Source organism: Dendropsophus ebraccatus, chromosome 8 (assembly GCF_027789765.1).
Source record: "Dendropsophus ebraccatus isolate aDenEbr1 chromosome 8, aDenEbr1.pat, whole genome shotgun sequence".
Lineage (NCBI taxonomy): Eukaryota > Metazoa > Chordata > Amphibia > Anura > Hylidae > Dendropsophus > Dendropsophus ebraccatus.
In genome coordinates this window covers 39,779,337-39,803,634 of record NC_091461.1, presented here as the reverse complement: position 1 = coordinate 39,803,634, position 24,298 = coordinate 39,779,337, and the positions used below count along the sequence as shown (strand labels likewise).

The following is a 24,298-nucleotide window of genomic DNA, read 5'->3' as shown; positions in this document are numbered from 1 at the left end:
TCTTCTAACCTGGTCCGGGTTAATCCTGCTTTTCATACTAAAAAGAACACACCACAAGCTTTGTCTAGAAGATTCACAAAAAAGCGCACTTATGGGAGCGGTATAGTCTCTATAGAATACACCCCAAGCTTTGTGTAAGGGAAGGTAAAGCATTACGTCATCTGTATCTGACACAAAATGTGGATGTGACTAGTTTGCAAAGCATCTTTGAGCAGGATGACTAGTTTGCCATGTCTATTGTAGGGCCATGTTCCCACTGCGTAAAACGCTGGCCGTCCTGTGACCCGGCTGGTGCTTGTAAAGATCATACTGCAGTACCGGCCGGATGATCTTTCTTTGTGCTGAATTGGGATGCGGGCGCATCCAAGTGCATCCGCATCCCAATTCACCATAGCTGACAATGGAGTGTGCGGCCGGAGCCGCACGCCCCATTGTATGACTTGTCAGGCTTGTGTGGCTGCTATTCAATGAATAGCGGCCACACAAAATTTCAGTTTTTGTTGCTTTCGCTAGCGATCCCGGACGGAGTGTATACTATGTGTATACTCTCCGGCCGGGATTCCCTCTTGCTGCAGCACAATGTCAGTTAAGTATTAATCACGCCCCTTGTTGCAAATTGACAACAACGGCCGTGATTGCTAATAAACTAATGTTGTGTGAACATAGCCTAAAGGTGATAGATCTGTGTTTGAGTTCTAGGAAAATATTGAATTAAACTTCCAATTGAACACCCTATTCCTGCACACATACTCAAATCCTTGAAACCACTACTTCAGATAGTGACCATCTCAGTTTTATTTGTACTGCTAATACTGAAACCTGGTTATAACTGTAAAGGGTATAAAAGACTCAATAATTCAGACTCGTGTATGACGTTATGATTCAATCTCTGTTTATTAGAAGATTTTCAAACAAATGTAAATGTGACATCCAATCGACAAACAGACAATGGGACAGAAATGATCTGGATAGAGGCACAAATAATAACAGGAACATAACAGCACCATTAAAAATAAAAACCATAAAAGCCCATAAGAGAGTTTTATAAAACCATGTAGACAAGAGGAAAATGAAAACACAGAGAAAGCTAGAGAGAAATAGGCAGAAAATAAAAGGGGTGGGGGAAAAGATGTTTAATTGTTGTAAATTATCACTGTGATTTAAATGTTGCTTCTTTTCTTAAATGTTGGGTACTGTTCACACTTAAAGAAGGATCAAGGACTGGTGCTTTGGTGCCAGAACTGATTGGTGGAACAGTAGTCACTAGGGACAGCTGTCTGCTGTTGCCTGAATCACAAAGCTGCACACGGTCAGAGAGTTAAGCCATTGTGCCAAGAAAAGAGGAAGACGGCAGAGGTCCAGACCAGACCTATTCACCACTGAGGAGACTAGTGGCTAGAAACTATATGGAGAACCATGCAGAGGCATCCTGCATGAGGTTACCAACATATGACGCAGGTTACGGGTTACAGTCCTGAACAGTGGCTTAGCTACCATACAGGCAGGGAAGGCAGTTGCTATGGGGCCCGTTCAGGAGGGGGCCAAGGGGAGAAGGTAAGAGCATGTGTCGTTCTGCTTAACCCCTTATGTACTGCACTGTGTAAGTGACCCAATGTTTGCTTACATGCTGCAACACAAAAAAGGGTTAACAAGCACAAGACAGAGATCTCAGCTTCACTGCACTGAAGGAAAGGAAAAGGTGCAGAGCTTATCAGTTATCAGTGCACCAGCAGTAAAGCAGATCTATTTGTCTTCTGAAGTTTGGGTCACTTACACACTGCAGTAGATAAGGGGTTAAGCAGAAGGTAGTCTGCTCCTGCACCTATGTATTTAACCATAAATGCTCCTAATGGGCCTTAATAGGTAAAAACAGTGGACTGTCATAGCAAGCAGCCATTGGCTCTCTGCTCTGCCAGTCACTCTAGTGGCTGAAGCCAGGATTCTGCCACAATAGATTTTATTTTTGGCCACATCACAGAGCATACACTATATATATGCGCAGTGCTTTGTGTTGTGCATAGGGGAGCTGATGCTGGTTGAATAAAGAATCCCTTGTTCCTGCAGGAGATAAGCTGCTGCCAGATGTGTCCGGCAATGGCTCATTTTCTTTTTTTCTATTAAAATGTCATGCACTCTTGACTAGATGTGCAAGTATGCAAGGGAGTCAGGAGCGGCAGCTGTCCGTATAACAATGCTCAGGGATAGCTTTAGTCTGAATCAATAGTAGGGAAAGTGTGCAACAAGTTCCTAGGGCACCATAAACTCCATTAACAGCCCTGATGTAGTAACCTCATTCTAAAGACTGTTCCATATTGTATCCCAAAACTGTATACTCTAATTATTCTTCTATATATCGCTGACTGTAGGATATTTTAATAACTGTTCCTAGCAGCATCCTTTTGGTCCGCAGCAGGTGTTGTAGCTGGGAGGTGAGGGCTGTTTATTCTGGTTTTCTGCCAGCTGGAATGGATCCTTGATGATCTCCTGTAAGTATAAAAAGAAAATCCATTGACGTAAAATAAAAAACAAAGAATAAAAAAAAAATAAAAAAAAAAATGATATTTTTACTATTACAGGTTACAAATATGATCAGAGACCAACTTGAAAAATCTGGATTTTTTTGAATGCCACCTCCATCAACATTGTGTTAGGTTGTTGCTCTGTTCATCCCCTATGCTTTATACTGCAGCTCTGCCAATTCACAATGACTGCTCTCAACTAGTAAAAGTCCCCAAAAATGTTTATAACTACAGATAATTTAACAATGTGTTAGAAAAGTGAACAATATTGTAATTTATATTCCTAGTATTTTTATTATGTTTATATTTGTACTGTTTAGTACTAAAGTGTATGGCAGCATGACAGCAACTGTCAATGGAGAGAGGGATCTGGCATACTGGATTTTAGTATGCCTGGTACTTTTATTCTTTTGGAGAGAAGCTGCTGCTGAAGGTGCCTGGCAGCAGCAGTCTTCCTTCTCCCTATTTAGAATCAAGTTGAGCCTGTAGATATTTGTGTGGGGATCGATAGATGTCATCTGAGCAACAGCTGTCTAAGAGTGATAGAAGGTTTAATACCATTTGAAGCCTCCTGCAGTTAAAGAGGTATTCCATTCAGGTGAAATACATGTAAAATCATACCCCTCCTGGAGGCTTATAGTTCCTCCCATACTTGTTATTACCTTTTCTGTCTCCTTCCGCCAGTTCTGAGCTGCGGCTAAAAACACAGAAAACTGTGTATGAGCTGTTCTCCTCTCCCTTCTGAGATGGCTCATGTAAACATGGTCCCTATCCAGCTGATTTTGCCCGGAGGATGCTGATGACCTTACTGTGATTATACTACAGGCATTACAGTGCAGATAGAGTCGGCAAGGGGCGCTAATTATATGTTTTTATATGAGCCGTCTCAGAAGGGAGGAAGGGGAAACAGAGAGAACAGCTCACACATAGCATTCTGTGTCTTCAGCAGAAAGAAGCAGTTTAGAACTGGGAGAAGGAGGCTGAAAAGGTAATAACAAGTATGGCATAAATTGTTAGTAACCTGGAGGGGGGTAATTCAACATGTATTTTACCTGAGCAGATTACTACTTTCAATTGTTAAATACACCCCAGTCATACCTTTCTCCTCGGCGGCGTCCTTGTGCTAATAGCAGTGTAATCCTCGGTCCAGAGCACTGTCCCACCCTCATCACCCTGAGCCAGCCCGCTTCTTCTAGTAATAATTAATGGAGCGGGCAGACTGGCTTGCACGATGGGGCCGGAGCAGTGCTCGTAATGGTTCTCCGGAACAAGGGTTACACTGCTAACAGCACAGGAACCTTCCTCCTCGGCCCCCGTGCAGATTTGTCTAACCTGCTAATAATTCCCCTTTAATGGAAAAAAACTGATAAAAAATGTGATGCATGTGTGTTCATCCGTTCTGATCCGTTTTTCCATTGACTTAAATTTTTTTTTTTTTAAAACGGATCAAAGTCCATCTGTGTTTTTTTTTTTTGCGTACATAAAAACGTGGTGGACCACATTTTTGTATAAGCGGAAAAAAAAAGAATGTGTTTTGATCCTTTTTTTTTTTCATAATGGAAGTCAATGGAAAAACGGGTCAAAACGGATTCACTCAAATGCATCAGTTCTTTCATCTGTTTTTTTCAGATCAGTTAAACAAACAGCAAAACCGCAGTGTAAACTGAGCCTAATTGTGCGGACGGCTAGTGCAGCAGCCATCGGCTGCACATAGGATATTACACGGATGCGCGGACAGTGGGCGATGATTTTTAACGCCAATCAGCTGATGAGCCAACGTTTACTTACTCCTCGGCTGATTGTTGTCTTTATTACACAGGGCGATAGGTGCCTGATTCAGAAGATAATCTCTCTGTGTATTAGGGCCTTTAACCCCCTTAACCTTAGTCCCCCTTAGTTGAGTAATAGCATCATACAAGACGTTTTGTCCTTTAAAAGTTCTTTTTTCATCATGCAGCCTAATATAAAGCAAGGTCAGTGTCCGATACTGCACAATTACAAGGAACATTCCCTTCTCCTGTTAGTACACACAGTTCCTCTTTTCTATAGACCTCGAAAATCCGGACAATTGAAGAGAATTCGCACATCTGCTGAATTTTACTGTTATCATCATTTAGTTTATACCCTAAAAAGTAGCTAAATTATGTGTTGTGTTTTTTCAGAGCTTAGGCTATGTTCACACTACGTATATTTTTGTAAAACTACTGTCATGATTAATACAAAAATGCCATAATATATGTACTGTTGCTGCCTATGGAATCCCGGCCAGAGTGCATACACATAGGGGGACATTTATGAAACGGTCGCCCGCACCGTGGCAGGGAGAAGGTGCAGATTCTGAACATAGCCTTATTCTGTACACTACATTAGATTTATTGGATTTATATATTGGAACCTTTGGGCTATGTTAACAGAGCATTAAAAATCACATCCGTTTTTTTTTTTCCCCCCATGCCAGAAGACAGCCACAAATGATGAGTATTATCTGTGGTTATCATTAAGATGGCCATCATTTTTACACTGTGTGAGCATAGCCTAAAAGAGATTAAACCATGCTTCCTATTAAATAAAGTCGAGAGTAACCGTCCCCTAGGTTACCTTTTTGTTTATCCAATTGTCAACCTGATTCCTACTCAACTACAATGTGGGGGATTAGTGGTTTATGTGACCAGTCAGACCACTGTGGTTCTCAAAAAAAAATATATATATATATTTTTTTTTTACTGAAAACTCCAAAAAAAAAAAGATCAACATGGTGAAAACATTTTTGGCAGACATTAGTCTATGATTAGCCATTGCGAACAATCAATGATTGGCCAAAGGGGCTAAAATTGGCCAACCATCAGTTAAATTTCAAATGCCTGTCCCTATTGTTCTGGGAGAAATAAGCTGCAACCAGGGCTACTTGGCAGTGGCTTACCCCTCTTCTCTTCATACAAAATACATGAACGTTTTTACATGATCTACATAGCAAGCTACCCATATTTACGAGTATACTTTTCAGTGTTTCTAGGGAAGGGTGCACAATTAAAACACAAATCTTATTAGTTGTACAACATTTTCTTTACATGGTGGTTAACCTTTACTAACCAACGCAACAAAAACATGGCCACTTTCTTCCAGAGACAGCACCACTCTTGTCTCCAGCTCAGGTGTGGTTTGCAATTAAGCTCTATTCAAATCAATGGAACTGAGTTACAAAACCTGCACCCAAACTGGGAACAAGTGCTGTCTCTGGAAAAAGTGGCCATGTTTTTGTAGAGCTGAATAACCCCTTTAACCCTTTAGGAGGTTATAGAATATATCTTACCTTTTCCGAGCAGCATTGTGCAGAAAAGTTTCCCATTCCCAATGGCTTAAATAAAAAATCATCTGAAAACCTGGAAGATTTCAGGATACTCCACAAGTCTTCATCCACCAATGTCGCTTCTCCTTCCTATAAAGAAAAATATATGAAACAACATATGACAAGTATTTACATAATTTTGTGGGCTCAGTGCCCTGATTCCAACACAGGTACTAAGAAAGATCTGGATAGGGTGGGCCCTGTGAGTAGCCAGAGGAGATCTGATAAGTGATGAAGTCATCCTGTAGTTCACAGGAGTCAGCTAACCCAGGACAGAACACACATTAAACTCTGTGATTTTCTGTGGGTCAGACTAGTGATCACATGACCCAGTTACAGTAACATGGATGGCTCTGCACTAGTACTTAAAATCTTTTATAAAAGCATCTTTAGGCCAGTTAAGGCCGCCCACTTAATTGATTATCATTAGAAGGAGCAGGCCGGATAATGCAGCAGTGCTCCTAACAGTGCACTGGAGCGAAGATTACTCTGACTAACATTGCAGGACTGGTGCCAAGGAGGAAGATAATACACATACCTTATGGTGCGTTTACACAGAGAGATTTATCTGTCAGATTTTGGAAGCCAAAGCCAGAAATGGATTCGGAATGCGGAGATATCTCAATCTTTCCTTCATTACCTGTTCCCTGTTCATAGTCCGTTTCTGGCTTTGGCTTAAAAAATCTGTCAGATAAATCTCTCTGTGTAAACGCACTATTACTCCTTTGCGTCCCAGGCACTATAGGCGGCTATTAGCAGGTTAGATTGATTTAACCTGCTGATATTTCCCCTTTACTATTGATTTCACCATATTGCAATAATGTGTTACCTTAAATGTGAAGTTTGTTTCAAACTGAATGTCATTCTCACAGCCGGTGATTCCTCCATTGTAAATAACCATCCCCTTCTCCTTCCCAGAGTTCTGTGGAAGCTTAAACAGGCGAAATGTAGCGGAGACAAACTTGAGGTCACCTGAAAATAAAATCAGATGATATACATGAGAATTGTTGAGCACCCCCAGTTTGTACCCCCAAAAGGGGATGCCTCACATGTATCAGATGAGTATAGGACTGTTTGCTTTCTGTACTACACTACTCCCAATAGTATATGGCTATGTGGTTCTACTATAGGTTATCTACTGTACAGTCTGAGAATCTGAAAAACCGATTAGTTATTCTGTATCAATAGGAGATGTCCAGTTAGGTCTGCACTTAGCTATCTTCAGGTTAGGGGTCGGACCCGTGGCCATCTCCTACTTTTCCCCTATCCTGTGGATAGGAGAGAAGTAAGTTTTTCTCAGAATACCCCTTTAAGTTAAAAAACAACTTGTCCTCAACATTTTGCGGGGTCCCAGGTGTCAGGAGTCCTACAATCACATATCCACTAGCATGTGGATAGTGGACAAGTGTCTGTAATGGCAAAAAAAACTCCATTCACTTCAAAGGGACTGAGTTGCAAAACCTGCACCCAAGCTGGAGACAACAGTCCTGCTGTTTCTGGAAGAAAGTAGCCATGTTTTATTAACATTGGATAACCCCATATATTTTAGATGGCTGTTAGCCAAGTAAGCTCCTCTGGCCAACAACTCTCTCTTCTGATCACCATTTACACATGTATGCTGACCTCGCCATTTACATTTATGTATTCTCAATGGGAAAAGAGTTTAAAATTGCTGTCAGACACTTCTAGGTCAGCTTATATATCTAAGAACAAACAGATTATGTTAAAATCCAACATGCTGGACCCTTGTATCTTTCCTTCACCGTCTTGTTTTTTCTGAATAAGATCTTTGATAAGGCTATGTTCACACAACATAAGAGACCGGCCGTTCCGTGATCTGTCCGGGTCACGGAACAGCCGGCCTCTGAAAAGATCATCTTTGACGCAGCAGAGTTCTGATGCGGGCGCATCCGTGCGCGTCCACATCAGAACTCCCCACAGCACACTATGGAGCGAGTGGCCGGAGCCACTTGCTCCATAGTGTGCACTGACATGGTTTTCTGCGGCCGCTATTCAATGAATAGCGGTCGCAGAAAACTGACATGTCAGTTGTTTGTGGCGCCGCTAGAGATCCTGGCCACATCGTATACTATGTGTATACACTCCGGCTGGGATCCCATAGATGGCAAGGTAACGTATATTTTTGTAATCACGGCCGTTGTACGTTGTGTGAACATAGCAACAAAACGTATGATGAAATTAAATATGAAAGTCAATGTGTTTGCTGTAGAAAAAAAAGTGGCCTGTCAACAAAGAAGAATCATCATGCACCTTGTAGGGCCATAAGTAATCTTTTGTGTAAAACAGAAACAACTAAACCCTGTTACTAAAATGTTGCCAAATATATAAAACTGAGTTTTGTTGCATTATGTAGCAGAGTGGAATGCCTCAAGGTTACAGATGGAGTCTTGCATTTAAAACACCGTTTTCCCAGCTCCTCATGGAAGTCATTCCGATAACACATCAAGGTCTCTGGCAAGAGTGAGGGCTGTGAAAAACCAGATGGGAGTAAATGAATCAGAAATAAATCTTCTGGCATCTGAATTTAAAGTTAGTTGTAGACGTTGTGTACGTACAGCCAAACCTGAGGACATGCATAAGGTGTGCAATAATGTTATAGATTGTAAGCCTTTGCTAGCAGGGCCCTCACTCCTTATGTTTGACTTGAAGGTTGGTATACAAGGAATATGTTGGCGCTATATAAATAAAATTATTATTATTAGTAAATAGACTTCATGGCAGGTAGTCTTTGAGCCTGCTTATACAAATGGTCGGATTACACTGATAAGTAAGCTATAACTATTGAAACATACAGTAACAAGCTCTACTGCCAAGCCGACTGCCCAATCTGGCTCCATTATTGTCTATGTAGCCCACATCTTGGAATCAGTCGGACTGGGCAGCCAGCTTGGTAGTAGAGCTTCTGCTTCTTGCTTTACCCAAATAGAACTCACAGGGGGTCTCAGGACTGAGACCTGGTGCTATCCTTCTGCAATATAAACTTTTGACATGTTGGGGCAGTATGTAACAAGATTATATAAGTGACTGCTTTAAATCAAAGATTCTCTTACAGGAAGTTGCACAGTATTAGAAAACCATGGCGGCATACTTACAGCATCACGGTTGTGTCTGATATTGCAGCTCAGCATCATTGAAATAAAAGGACTGATCTGTGATACCACACACAACCTACAGACAGATGGGGAGCTATTCTTGTAAACAGGAAAGCAGCCATGGTTTTTTTAATCCCAGGAAATTTACCAATAATGTCCTCCAGTTCTTTATTGTTCACCGTGATGTAGCTGGAGGTGACTAGACGTGGTGGGCTAAATCCAATTTCTTCAGCAATCAGATAGAGGTCCTTCCAGGCAAGGGCTCCACTAATACATTCTCCTAAGCAGAAAAACGTAAGATTAAATAGCTAGAATTGCTTTAAAGGGAATCTGTTGGCTCTAGATGAGGCCCAGAGCTGCAGACATGAGTCGTTATCTAAAAAGGAGATAAAACAATTGATATGTTTCTTAGTCAATGGCTATTTGCAAAGTTATAAAATTACAGTTTTCTTTCAAGCTCAGGCTGTGCTGAGCTGCAGCATGCACACCACCTCTCTCCCCCACCTCTGTCTGTTTGCTTTCCAGCACTGAGCTCTCTAAATCAATCAGACAATCAATGCAGGGAGAGGTGGTAGAGGAAGGATATATGCATGCTCAGATCCACCTCATTGACACTCAGCTCTGAGCTGGATATTGAGCTAACATGCAGCATCCCACAACCCTGCTTCCTGTGCTGCTAATATGTGTCTATGTGTAGGATTGCACAGTACTAGTGTTTATATGAGTCTAAGGGTGTGTTCACACTAAGTAAATACGGCAGGATTCTGCGACGGTACTCTCCACTGCGGAATTCCACCATGCTCAGTGTCCTACAGTGAGTGAATGAGAGGGCGGGTGTGTCCGCTTCCTCCCCTCTTCGCTCAAAGAAGTGACATGTCTCCCAGAGACGGGCAATGACACACTGAGCATAGCAGAATTCCGCCTGATTTGCTCAGTGTGAACATACCCTAAGGGTATGTGTGATGAAGGATGTCCAAACTGCATTTCTATGTACTGTGCTAAACTTTGTACATGTTTTTCTGCACATAACTTGTCTGCCACCTGCTTGTGGAGTCGGTCTGTCTCAGGTCTCCTCCCCTCTCCTAGGCCTATCAAAGCCTTAATTCAGTCTCCCTATCCGTCAAGTTACCTCAGGATGCCTCCCCCAATGAGAACAAATCCCTGTAGTATATAAGGGTGGTTAGTACAAGGGCTCCTTTGTTCTCTATGGGGAAGGCTGTCTCTCTGTGTCCCAGAATAAATGGGCCGGGCAGTAATTTTCGATCACACCCGACCCCAATGTCCACTGACATCATCTGTCGGTGGACGGCCCCATACACCTTATACTGACAATCGAACCTGGATACGGCCGACTAAAGTATAAGGTTTATGAAGACCTTTAGAGCAGGTATCCAATGTATATATAGTATATAGTATATATAGTAAAAAAAAAACAAAAAAAAAACACAATCTGTTCCAGGGACAAATGGCAAACCAGACAGGAGTGGTGCTATTTCTGGGGGGCGGGGGGAGATTTTTTTTCTTATACTCCTCTTTAAACTTTTTATAGAACGTTCTTCACATGAACTTACCCCAAAGCACTTTATTCTGCTTTAATTCCTCAGGAACTGGCTTGTTAGAATAGACATCACTGAAGTACATTTCTCCACCATCCTATGAAACAGAATGTTCTCTTTAAATGTTCTGACATTGAGGATTCGAGATACCAGACAGAGAGAGAGATATCTTGCTAGTTTTATATAGGGCTGTCTTAGCTTGGAAAACTTTGCATCATGATTTACTATTGTATCCATGTAGACTCAGGCCCTCAGGCAGTTACAAAACTACAATTCCCATCATACCTGGATAACCAAAGCTAAAGCTTTGGCTTACCAGGCATTATGGGAATTGTAGTTTTGCAACAGCTGGAGGCCCTTAGTTTGCCACCAGACAGAGAGGTGGCCATGTGGCATATGGATGGGATAGGGATGGGAGGGAAAGTGAGGAGGCATTCCAGCTTGTACCTTCAAGCACTTTAAGGGCTTTAAACACCTACCTGACACTTTGAGAATTTGGAACTGTGGTGAACCAACTAGTTGGAAAAAATCCTCCAGAGAAACATCCACAAGTTCCTGCAGTGAATGTTATACTTAGGCCAGTCTTACAGGCTCATGTGACGTGTGTATTTCTGCATCCATATTAAAGACATATTATAGAAATTATACGTAGGGTAGCTTCACACGTACAGGATCTGCAGCAGATTTGACTAAATAAATGAACACAGCATCAAATCCGCACCATCAAATCCGCTGCGATACGGTACGTGTGAAGCTACCCTAAGGGTGCCTTCACACATGCCGGATCGGCAGCCGATTTGGCAGTGAAGCTTCCGGCTCCCCTTGCTCCCCATCAGCCAATTAGTGCACGGCAGCACTGATTGGCTGATGGGGAGCAACGGGAGCCGGAAGCTTCACACAGCTGCGGGTAATGTATGCTTCGGGCCAAGGCTGCGGGCTGCGGACGGCGGGTGGTTAAAGGGGCTGGGTCACATATCCACAGCTGAGGGAAAATTCCGCTGTGGGTATGTGACCCCATAGAACTTTACTATAACAGGATCCTCAGTGTTGCAGATCCAGTACGTGTGAAGTGTTTTTCTCCCCCAGAAATTATTATAGTAAATCGTTCTCCCTGTCGCATACAGTGGAACTTTTTGAGAGCGGGCATCCAGTACCATAGACTTATACGGCACTAGCTATGTAGCTATGAATATATATCCCCCCGGGTGTGTGAATGAGCTCAATTAGATAGATAGACAGACAGATAGGAGATTGATAGATACACAAACACACACACACACACACAGTATTCCTAGTTTACCTTTAGCACTCTGTAGGCTTCTCTTAGAACAGCCTTCTTATCAGGGGAAAGATTGATCACACAATTAGATCTACAATCATGAGAAAAAAATTATCAATTATCAGTCTTTTTTATTTTCTTTTTCAAGGGAAACTATCAGCAAGTTAGAAGAATGTATTATGCTTATATGTTCCTATAGCAGACAGGGCGCTGAGGATAACGGTACGCTTCTTACCTTCGTTTTTGGTGCCGTTCCCGCACCTATTAGGAGTTTAATCTTAATGCTAATTAGGCTACAAGAGTGATTGGCAGGAGAAGAAGTCAATGGCACCGCGCCCTGTCAATCAGAGCCCCATGGTTAAAGGACCAGATCCGGGGCAGTTGGGAGGCCATTTGCAGCACCCAGGAGGCCCACTCGGCCAACAGGTGAAAGTAATGTCATTTCAGGGGGCCCAGGCCATTATAAGTATCAGGTCCCATAGCAGCCGCTACGGATGCTAAGGCGGTAGTTCCACCCGTGTATGAAGCCAAACTAAGGGAATAAAAATGTATCTTGATCATGTGATGGTGACACAGCTCTTTAGGAGACACAACTCTGATACTGTAACTGTGACAAGACAAGACACGTGTCCATCACATTATTATGTAGACAATGAAGGGTTTTATTGCAAGCAGAAATAATGAAAACCATGAGGAACTGACACATAAAGTATATTAGAAAATGTATAGATCTTACTATGCAATGAACAAGCTTTATTAGCTGAAACCAAAATATCCCTTTACATAACATCAGTATTTAACCCTAGTTATACCGACAGTTTATGATTTATACTTACATAACAATGTCATAACTTTCATCATTAATGCCCACAGCTTTCAAATCTTCAATGTACCCATTCACAAAATCAATATTTGGTTCATGGTAAGCAAATTTTTTCATGTGGTAGTCAATATACTTTTTGGAGATTTCAACCTAAAATGAATGGTCAAAGAGTGCAAGTTATAACACTATTACTTACAATTTTTTTAAAATGTTGTCAGTGACCCCCTTTGATGTATTACTGCTGTTATTGCAGAGTGGCAGACCTTACCTGCTCATCAGTCATGTCTACACCAGTGACGTGTCCCTTAGGTCCAACCAGCTTGCTTAGCATGTAACAATCCCTTCCACTTCCGCTACCCAGGTCCAGAATCCTGCAGTTCTCGAGGCACTCAGGTACCACAAGTCCACAGCCATAGTAGCTATATAAGAAGTACAGGAGTCAGCTCCATTGTAGAAAAATCATAATAACAGAACTACACATTAATAATGGTGCGTTTGGTGCGATTTTGGAAGCCAAAGCCAGGAATGGATTTGAAAAGAGGAGAGAACTCAGTCTTTCTTTTATGACCCGTTCCCTGTTTATGGTCTGTTCCTGGCTTTAAGACCTATTCCACAGAACGTTTATAAACTGACCCCTAGTATATGATTCTCATACAAACCAAGTTAGACCCTTACCGTGAGGAAACTTCTTCATGAACCTCTGTTAGAGCATCCCGTATAAATTTTGGAATGGGCCTGGATGGAGTGACACACGCATTGGTTTTCAGATCCTTTGAATTCTTCAGGTATTTCCCATAATATTCCTATACAATTAGGAGAAAAATTGTATATTGCGTCTATAAAATATACACACTGTCTTTTTTTCAATGCCCCTTTTTAAGATGGCTTGCTTTCCCCAATAGTGATAACAGCTCCCGTTAGTTATTTTTGCATTTGCCCCATCAACAGGATGAGTCCTGAACCCCCTCCCAGCACCCATACCGCCATCAGCTGTTTGAAAGAGCCATGGTTCTTGTGTACCACAGCCTCTTAAATGTTTACTTAGGCTCATCCTTGCCTTATTTAAGTTAAAAAGGCAGCACTGCAGGTCCTTGTGTGTTGGCATGAATCTTGGCCTTATGGTGTGGGGGAACACTATAGAGGGCTAATAGTGTGGGGGAACAGTATAGAGGCCTTACAGTGTGGGGGAACACTATAGAGGCCTAATAGTGTGGGAGAACAGTATAGAGGCCTTACAGTGTGGAAGAACAGAATAGAGGCCTTACAGTGTGGGAGAACAGTATAGAGGCCCTACAGTGTGGGAGAACAGTATAGAGGCCTTACAGTGTGGGGGAACAGTATAGAGGCCTTACAGTGTGGGGGAACAGTATAGAGGCCTTACAGTGTGGGGGAACACTATAGAGGCCTAATAGTGTGGGGAACTTGATTAGTGGGGGCTGCTGAACTTGGATAAAGCCCTAAGGCTATGTAGAAAACATGGATATAGTCATTGGCTGTATCAATGTTTTCCAGACAACCTTAGAGCTTTATCCAAGTTCAGCAGCCCCAGCTAATCAAATACCGAACGATCGGGTTCGGATCGACTCGAACCCGATTCGCTCATCTCTAATAAATATGTTTAAAACTATACTATCTACGGATAATGGCAAGCCTGTGGTGATGAAAAGTATATTATAATATGAACAGCATGAAGTACAAATAAACCAAATAAAACTCTCGTATGTACGTAAATACCGCATCTGAGATATGTACGAGTGTGGGATCTGTGTGTAGCTAACACTGCTGGGTAGATGATTATCTAAATACATCTACTAAAGTTAGGGCTGTGGTATTTGGCAAGACATCAGTATCATAAGGCGCACATGCCCATCAGCGATTGGAACGATATTGTCTGCGCACGCGCAGAAGGCTTTTGCGGCTCAAACTAGTGAATGGTCTGTGCCGACAGAAAGGGATGGAAGCTGTGATTGGCTTATTGTCGATGGAAGAGACACAGGTGTAAGAAAGTTAGCCACAGTTCTAATCCAAGGTCGGGGATGTTAAAATGTGAAATATACAACATGACATGAAAAGAAATGCCCTATCGGAAAGGAAATTTAGACAGTGACAGAATGAAATGGTGTATAGAGATAAAATAGAGAGTCATGACAATTATAGAAAATAATGAATTAATAAATACAGTAGATATAGATATACATAAAAAAAGCCATTAAATGTTAATTTCATATGCCTCGTTTAATTCTTTAGGCATTAGGGTATCTAACTTAAAAATCCAATACATCTCTCTTCTCTTTAGTGTTTGGAATCTATGGTAATATGGATGATGGGACATATCTGAAAATTATCAAAGCAACAGTTATGTATTATGGATGCCTGTCTGGATACACTGTGTTTTTGATAACCATCTGTAACATTGCAGCTGTGTTTATTTATTCTCATACGCAATGGCATCGTTGTTCTGCCGATGTTCTGCAGACGGCAAGGACAATTAAGAAGATACACTACATAGCTGGAGGAACAGGTGAGTTGGTGTTTTATTGTGAACGTTTCATTCGTGGTCTGACTCTTGAATGTTTTTGTGAAGCAGATGTTATCACAGCATTTGCATCTAGGGTTATGACATTTTTGGCTCCCATTGAGATCTTTTGTAATTATAGATTTACTTGGGATTTGGCGTAATTTGCTTGGTACAATTATGCCTTTAAGAGTTCTGGCTCGACGGAAAAGGAGCTTTGGTTTAGAAGTAATATATTGTTTAACATATGGATCATTAAGCAATATGTTCCAATGTTTCTGTAGGATTTGTTTGAGTTTCTTTTGATTCAATAAAAAATAAAAAAATTCATTTATATCCGGACCCACTGTCCACTCTTTGCACCAGACCAGCTCCTTTGGAAGTGTTTACCGATCCAGGTACATTTCCTCTTCCTGCACCTTTCACCATATACCCTGGAGCCGTGACATGTGGCTCTCGTCCCCGGTTCTTGGAGCGGCAGCATCAACGTTTATATCAATCTATGTGACTGTAGGTGTGCTCTGAGCACAACCCCACCAGGTGAGTGCGTTCCTCACCAATATTATTATTTCTGTTCCTACTGATACTGATTCACCCAAGGAACGCCTTTTGTGTTTCCAGCCCACTCTGCTCTCTCTTACAGTGTGGGAGAACAGTATAGAGGCCTTACAGTGTGGGAGAACAGTATAGAGGCCTTACAGTGTGGGAGAACAGTATAGAGGTCTTACAGTTTGGGAGAACAGTATAGAGGCCTTACAGTGTGGGAGAACAGTATAGAGGCCTTACAGTGTGGGAGAACAGTATAGAGGTCTTACAGTGTGGGAGAACAGTATAGAGGCCTTACAGTGTGGGAGAACAGTATAGAGGCCTTACAGTGTGGGAGAACAGTATAGAGGCCTTACAGTGTGGGAGAACAGTATAGAGGCCTTACAGTGTGGGAGAACAGTATAGAGGCCTTACAGTGTAAGAGAACAGTATAGAGGCCTTACAGTGTGGGAGAACAGTATAGAGGCCTAACAGTGTGGGAGAACAGTATAGAGGCATTACAGTGTGGGAGAACAGTATAGAAGCCTTATAGTGTGGGAGAACAGTATAGAGGCCTTACAGTGTGGGAGAACAGTATAGAGGCCTTACAGTGTGGGAGAACAGTATAGAGGCCTTACAGTGTGGGAGAACAGTATAGAAGCCTTACAGTGTGGGAGAACAGTATAGAAGCCTTACAGTGTAAGAGAACAGTATAGAGGCCTTACAGTGTGGGAGAACAGTATAGAGGCCTTACAGTGTAAGAGAACAGTATAGAGGCCTTACAGTGTGGGAGAACAGTATAGAGGCCTTACAGTGTGGGAGAACAGTATAGAGGCCTTACAGTGTGGGAGAACAGTATAGAGGCCTTACAGTGTAAGAGAACAGTATAGAGGCCTTACAGTGTGGGAGAACAGTATAGAGGCCTAACAGTGTGGGAGAACAGTATAGAGGCATTACAGTGTGGGAGAACAGTATAGAAGCCTTATAGTGTGGGAGAACAGTATAGAGGCCTTACAGTGTGGGAGAACAGTATAGAGGCCTTACAGTGTGGGAGAACAGTATAGAGGCCTTACAGTGTGGGAGAACAGTATAGAAGTCTTACAGTGTGGGAGAACAGTATAGAAGCCTTACAGTGTAAGAGAACAGTATAGAGGCCTTACAGTGTGGGAGAACAGTATAGAGGCCTTACAGTGTAAGAGAATAGTATAGAGGCCTTACAGTGTGGGAGAACAGTATAGAGGCCTTACAGTGTAAGAGAACAGTATAGAGGACTTACAGTGTGGGAGAACAGTATAGAAGTCTTACAGTGTGGGAGAACAGTATAGAGGCCTTACAGTGTGGGAGAACAGTATAGAGGCCTTACAGTGTGGAAGAACAGTATAGAGGCCTTACAGTGTGGGAGAACAGTATAGAGGCCTTACAGTGTGGGAGAACAGTATAGAGGCCTTACAGTGTGGGAGAACAGTATAGAGGCCTTACAGTGTAAGAGAACAGTATAGAGGCCTTACAGTGTGGGAGAACAGTATAGAGGCCTTACAGTGTAAGAGAACAGTATAGAGGCCTTACAGTGTGGGAGAACAGTATAGAGGCCTTACAGTGTAAGAGAACAGTATAGAGGCCTTACAGTGTGGGAGAACAGTATAGAGGCCTTACAGTGTAAGAGAACAGTATAGAGGACTTACAGTGTGGGAGAACAGTATAGAGGCCTTACAGTGTGGGAGAACAGTATAGAGGCCTTACAGTGTGGGAGAACAGTATAGAGGCCTTACAGTGTGGGACAACAGTATAGAGGCCTTACAGTGTGGGAGAACAGTATAGAGGCCTTACAGTGTGGGACAACAGTATAGAGGCCTTACAGTGTGGGAGAACAGTATAGAGGCCTTACAGTGTGGGAGAACAGTATAGAGGCCTTACAGTGTGGGAGAACAGTATAGAGGCCTTACAGTGTGGGAGAACAGTATAGAGGCCTTACAGTGTGGGAGAACAGTATAGAGGCCTTACAGTGTGGGAGAACAGTATAGAGGCCTTACAGTGTAAGAGAACAGTATAGAGGACTTACAGTGTGGGAGAACAGTATAGAGGCCTTACAGTGTGGGAGAACAAAATAGAGGCCTTACAGTGTGGGAGAACAGTATAGAGGCCTTACAGTGTTGGGGAACAGTATACTGGCCTTACAGTGTTGGGGAACAGTATACTGGCCTTACAGTGTGGGGGAACAGTATACTGGCCTTACAGTGTGGGGGAACAGTATGGAGGTCTTAAAGCCTTATTAAATGTCTGGAGCTTGCTTACCGAGCCTATTACATGGCTTAATGATCATGTGGCCAAGGGAGAGGTAAACATCATCTTGATTATTTTCTGTGCACCAAGTGCCCCTTTCATCAGCCGTCAGCCATGCATCAGCTATTACACGGAGCGATATGCGTCTGGCAGCCGAAAGACAACAAATAGCCGAGGAGCAAACAATTGTTCACTCCTTGGATAATAGTTATCTTTATTACACAGAGCGATACCTGCCCGAATCAGCCTTATTTGGCAGATAATCGCTCGTGGACTAGGTCCCTTACATTGTGTGTGTGTGCGTGTGTGTGGAGAACAGGGAAACAGTATGGGGACCTTATAAAGTGAGTATGAGGGCATAATAAAGTGTGGGGACACAGAAGGGTGGGGCCTAAACTGAGCACTATTACTATGTGGACCGTTATTACTATAAATGAGGAGTCTCTATAGCTGTGAGGATGGTGTTGGAAAAACTAGGAGGAAGTCCTAAAGGGGTTATCCAGCGCTACAAAAACATGGCCACTTTCGTCCAGAGACAGACCCACTCTTGTCTCCAGCTTGGGCGGGTTTTGCTGCTCAGTTCCATTGAAGTGAATGGAGCTTAATTGCAAACCACACCTGAACTGGAGACAAGAGTCGTGTTGTCTCTGAAAGAAAGTGGCCATGTTTTTGTTGCACTGGATAACCCCTTTAATGGAAATTCCATAACAATATATGTGCAATATATATATATGAAGAATGGACATGTCGTTTTTTATTCCTCTTGAAAATGTGTTAAAAATGCACCATGTAAATGATAAATCATATGCCCACTTGGAATCAATAAGATGAGCTTGCATCTGTATCATAAATGTACTTAGCTGCAGAAACCATGTATTCTATTACAGACTACAGAAAAAAACATGTGAATCTGGCCTGACATATCTTGCTGTTTCTGAGTTCTTTGGAAATTGGTCAGGGCTCTGGTTTAGAAGGACACAATGGGCTCTATATAGTGTAGTGTAGCAGGATCGATACAATCGTGGGATAGATGTATGTAAATGTCAGACAAACCTGACCGTGTTGTACTAAGGGATACACACAACACTACTGAGCGTGTGAATATATGTATTGTCCACTGCCCGTCACAACGCATAAACCGTTTATAAAGACAAAAAATTAAATGGGACCACTTCAATTGTCCTGGTGCAGGACTGACAGAGACACAGGAAAACCAGGTCCATTTTTGATGTTTATTCATACGATAATTGAGGAAGGAAGAGCCTGGGGAACGTGCTGGTTCAGCACCAAAACACGTTGCTCAATTATCATGTGAATAAATGCCATGTATTGACCTTGGACTATCTATTTTTCCTGTGTCTCTGTCAGGGCAAGAAGGTACAGACACGACAAGACAGTGGGCCCTAGGTCTGAACCCACCCACTGTCCCTACTTACTTGCCTCAGTCGGCCCTAGGCGGCCGCGGACAACCACAAAGGCGTTCCCTACGCTATATATGTGGCACACTAAACAGGACAGACAGACAAACACAATAGGGGATGGTGAACAAGCCAAGTCAAAACCACACGGGCAACACAGTACAGAATCAGCAATATAATCGGATAGTTACAGGTCAGGCGGGAGGTCAAATAACGAGTCGAGCAGTCAGAAGGAAATAGGAAGGGATACGCAGGAATAGAAAAGGGGGAGCTGGGACCAGGAGTTCACCTACTAGCCAGCTCTGAGAAACTTCTTCAGGTTAGTTTTATGCTGACCAAGAGCCCGGTCCGGAACCTCATTGGACCAGCGCTCTGACCTCCCAGTCTCCAGAAAGGCTGAGGAACAAGTCAGTCAAGAAGCCCGCTCCGCTGCAGTAATCAGATCTTTGCAGGGCTCTGGTTAACTCCTGCATTGCCAGATGCCCGAGAATTAGTCGGGTGTGTCACATAAATGTAAAAACCAGGCCCAGTTCACACCAGGTTACTGAATGATCCTGACGGTCTCTTTCTGTCCTGCGCCAGGGCAATTGAAATGCTCCCCTTTCATTTTTTGTCTATATGGAATGCCTGCAGATGGATTCTAGCATGCTATTACAATGGTTTCCTTGGATAGTCCTTAATTTCCATAGAAAGCAACAAAAATAAATTAATAATAATTCATTATGACATATTGAGATGATTTGGAGAATCTAAACACAAAGGCGGCATATGTCTCAATGATCTGGCCATATGGGGTTGGCTAATGTGTTTTTTTTTTGTTTTTTTTTTTAAATAGAAGAGGTCATGATGGGATCCCTGTTGTGCCGGCAGTATTGCAGGTGCAGTGGGGGTTCCAAGGACAGTACTGGTCAGTGATTTATGGAGAGAGGTATCGCTTCATAACAAACCAGAAAATACTATATTTCAGGCAACTTCATGGCATATTGTGTCAAATAAATCAGTTTTGTTAGTACATAGTTACAGATGTGAGGTTAAACAAGTGGAAGGGTTTGGAATGGGTTACAGTGATCTGAATAGAGAATATCCAGCACTAAGTGAACATGTGATAAAGTGCTGGATCACGCTCTGTAATACCTTGACATCCTCGTGGGTCTTAGGACCTTGGGAGCAGCAGCTGGATGTGGGAGATCTAGACAAAAGAACACAAAGAGAACATTAGAAATCTTCAAACCTCAAACCACAATGCTTCCTATTTTACCTTTGAAACAACACTAACAGTGGTATTACACGGGCCGATGGGGGCCCCATAATACCTGTAAACGAGCACCGATCTGCTAGATCGGCGCTCATTTACTGGGCCTATTACAAGGCCCGATAATCGTTTAACAAGGGCTGCAGGGACATCGTTACCGATGTCCTTGCAGCCCTTGTTTAAACTGTATACATACCTATCCAGGCTGCAGGGCTCCTTTTCCTTTGTGCTTCTCCCCGAGACCCGCGCACTCCAGCTTCACAGCGGGTTGTCTCAGCTGACAGGCCGCTCAGCCAATCACTGGCCATGGCGGTCCCAGCCTGTGATTGGCCGAGCGGCCTGTCAGCTGAGACAAGCCGCTGTGAAGCTAGAGCGCGCGGGACTCGGGGAGAAGCACAGAGGAAGAGGAGCCCTGCAGCCTGGATAGGTAATGTATTCCTCTTTTCATATGGTCAGCGTCGGCCGCAGCGATGCGCAGTCGGTACCTGACGATTATAGGTCAGAACTAGAGATGAGTGAACCTGGTTCAGGTTCGAGTCCATCCGAACCCGAACAATCAGCATTTGATTAGCGGGGGCTGCTGAAGTTGGATAAAGCTCTAAGGTTGTCTGGAAAACATGGATACAGCCAATGACTATATCCATGTTTTCCACATAGACTTAGAGCTTTATCCAACTTCAGCAGCCACCGCTAATCAAATGCCGAAAGTTTGGGTTCAGATGGACTCGAGCATGCTCCAGGTTCGCTCATCTCTAGTCAAAATCATCGGCTGATCGTTGTCTTTATTACACAGAACGATAATCGGACGGATAGCGCCAATTCGGCCGATTATCGTTCCGTGTAATAAGATACATGTTTTAGTAGATACTTGTATTTCCCCATGAAAAATTTATTCTAAAATATCTTTTCTCACAGTTCTGCATTGTGCTATCTGAATATATTGACAACTAGGAGTTACCATTTCTCATGTGAATGGGGTGTGTCCTTACACAGTCAAATACTATGAGCACTGATTGGACAGCACATGTAAGGACATAACTTCAACTGGTAACACCCAGTTGTCAACATACTCATTGGACATCTTGTGGTTCTACTGAACCAGATATTGACCACCAGAGTGATCTAAAGGCCCTTTTACATGGGCCGATTATCAGCCAGGAGCATTTCTAGAAACGTTTCTTCAGCCAATAATCTTGTAACAGTTACAGTGATCAGCTGAGGAGCGTAAAGACACCCAATTCTCTGTTGATGGCATCTTTTGTGTGGGCTTTAAAATCTGGGAGGTAGGAGTGGCATCACAAAGCCTTAAATTTTCGTAAAAACTCTATTTATTTGAGCAAAAATGCCAGCGGCTAGATGTTAGCTGTAAGTCAATGGCATTTTATGAAATGCCATACATACTTAGCGTTTTTTTTTGTGGTTTTTTGCTGAGGGTGTGGCATATTTTTTCTGCAAACTGTGGCGATTCTCTCCTATAGAGTCCAATGGAATTTTTTTCTGTTTGTCTAAAAAAAAAAGGCCACACATGGAATCACACACAAACCCAAAAGGTAAAAAAAAAACAACACAACAACAAAGCCATCAAGTCAAAAACGCCAAAATAATCGGTGTCAGTTTTTTGGGGGACCAGAAAACGCCACACAAAAGCTGCGTGTGTGAAGCCACCCTCAATATGATAAAACTGTTGTGGCATATGCAATCTAGGAGAACAGGATGCTGATGTATACTGACAGTGCTGCTTTGCTGAAAGACCCTTCCCCTTTCTCTTATAGGAATTACACAGATTTTATACCATTATTACACATGCATAGCCACAACCCCCCAGCAGAGACGTATTACCTGCACTGTGACATGTCCACGCTCGGCAGCAGCTTCCTCATCCCATAATGCATTGCAGTTCCATAGCTCACTCCTTCCCTCCCCTCTATGTATAGCACATGAACTCACTAACCTCACCAGTGCTGTGCAAAGTCCCTGGCTTGTATGCATTGTGGAGGGATTACTATTCTTTAGCTTCATTCATTTTAAGTGTAATCAAAGCTACAGTCAATGACTAGCAGGCAGTGCTGGGGCTTGTAGTTCTTTAGAACTAGAAAGCTATTTTCCCCAATTTCCTACTGTGCACAGTACGTGTACTGATGTCCTATATCTGTATGATTACTGCACTGAGAACATATCCACTTATGTATGTTCAACGGGTGTATGTGCCTGGAACATGCTAAATGTCTATAGATCCATATGGTGATTGGACAGAAAGAAGAGGATTGATACCCCTTTCCTTCAACCTCTCCCCTTGTGTTGTGTTGTCTTTTTAATAAAGCTTCGGGCCTGTGTTTTCCTTACCCCCATCACTTGTCTGTAAGGCTAAGTTCACACTGCGTTTCTGCAATCCATTTTTTTCAAAAAACTGAAGAAAAAAACAGATGCATTTGTGTGCATCCGTTTTGATCCATTTTTCCATTGACTTCCATTGTAAAAAAAACGGATTTTTTTTTTTAACGGACACAAAAATAGTGTCAGCTACATTTTTGTGTCCGTCAAAAAAACGGATCCGTTTTTCTTTACAATGCAAGTCAATGGAAAAACGGATGCACACAAATGCATGTTTTTTTCGTACGTTTTTTGAAAAGAAAAAAAAAACGGATGAAAAAAAACGGATTGCAAAAACGCAGTGTGAACCCAGCCTAATGCTTTATTGTTTGTTGTTTAGGTGTGCAGGAATGTAAGTGTAGCGCGTGGTATGATATAGCGTAGGGAGCCTGTGCTGTATGTTGTACTGTCACGCCTAGTGTATATATTGTCTTATTTGGGTTGCGTAGCAGTTTATGTATGTTTGATGATGACGACTGATTGTAATAAAGTTATTTTCAATAAAAAAAAAAAATGGGCTTGATGGATATCAAAAGTGTTTATTTTTTCTCTAAGGTTGCATTCCCACGTTCCGTGACGCAGAATGCCTATAACAGACTCTCCCCGACTGGGCAGCATCTGTAATTAGATGCTGGGAGCGGGGTAACTATATATGCGCTGCGCTGCAATAAAAGTGCCACGCGGCTGATTCATTACAGCACGGCGCACACCTGTACAGTTCCCCCGCTCTCAGCATCTAATTACAGATGCTGCCCGGACGGGGGAAGAGTCCGTTACAGGCAACACAGAACGTGGGAATGCAGCCTAATGGTGACCTGTGGGAATGTAGCACATAGATTTGCCTTTTTTACTGATTAGAGACAGATATTGATTTTTTTTTTATTTTTTATATCTTGGCATTATGATGGGGGCAGGCAGTGAAAACAACAGCGTCAGTCCGATCCTATTGAGATATAATGGACTCCCTTGTATAATGGAGGTTCCACCAAAATGTTATTTTCAATGGAAAAACAATGATGTGTGCAGGGCTATTTTTCCCATCAAGAAAGGCTCCAAATGGAATGATGATGTGAATGTAACTAGAGATGAGCGACTCTACGGCATTAGTGAAGCGCTTCACCACGCTTGGCTGTCATCTGCTTTTGAACTCTCTTCTGCTCTGGGTTTCTGGAAAAGCTGCATGTAGTCCAGGAAAACTTCTCCCAGGACTGCATGCAGCATTTCCAGGCAATTAGAGCAGAGTTCAAAGGCAGCCGACTAACAAGCCAACGGCAAAGCGCTTCACTAATTCCGTAGATTCGC

General features: G+C 42.6%; 1 protein-coding gene across 1 annotated transcript; it reads right to left on the bottom strand.

Annotated features, from left to right (window-relative positions):
* Positions 1-875: 875 nt before the first annotated feature.
* On the bottom strand, positions 876-22,529 carry LOC138798536 (arsenite methyltransferase-like). Its single transcript, XM_069979046.1, has 11 exons — positions 22,466-22,529; positions 20,509-20,563; positions 13,312-13,439; positions 12,905-13,055; positions 12,650-12,786; positions 11,835-11,904; positions 10,550-10,631; positions 9,127-9,258; positions 6,695-6,837; positions 5,830-5,955; positions 876-2,484 (listed from the first exon to the last, which is right to left on the bottom strand). The coding sequence occupies exons 1-11, from the start codon at positions 22,516-22,518 to the stop codon at positions 2,386-2,388; spliced, it is 1,176 nt and encodes a 391-aa protein (XP_069835147.1). The 5' UTR covers positions 22,519-22,529; the 3' UTR covers positions 876-2,385.
* Between the last annotated feature and the right edge of the window lie 1,769 nt (positions 22,530-24,298).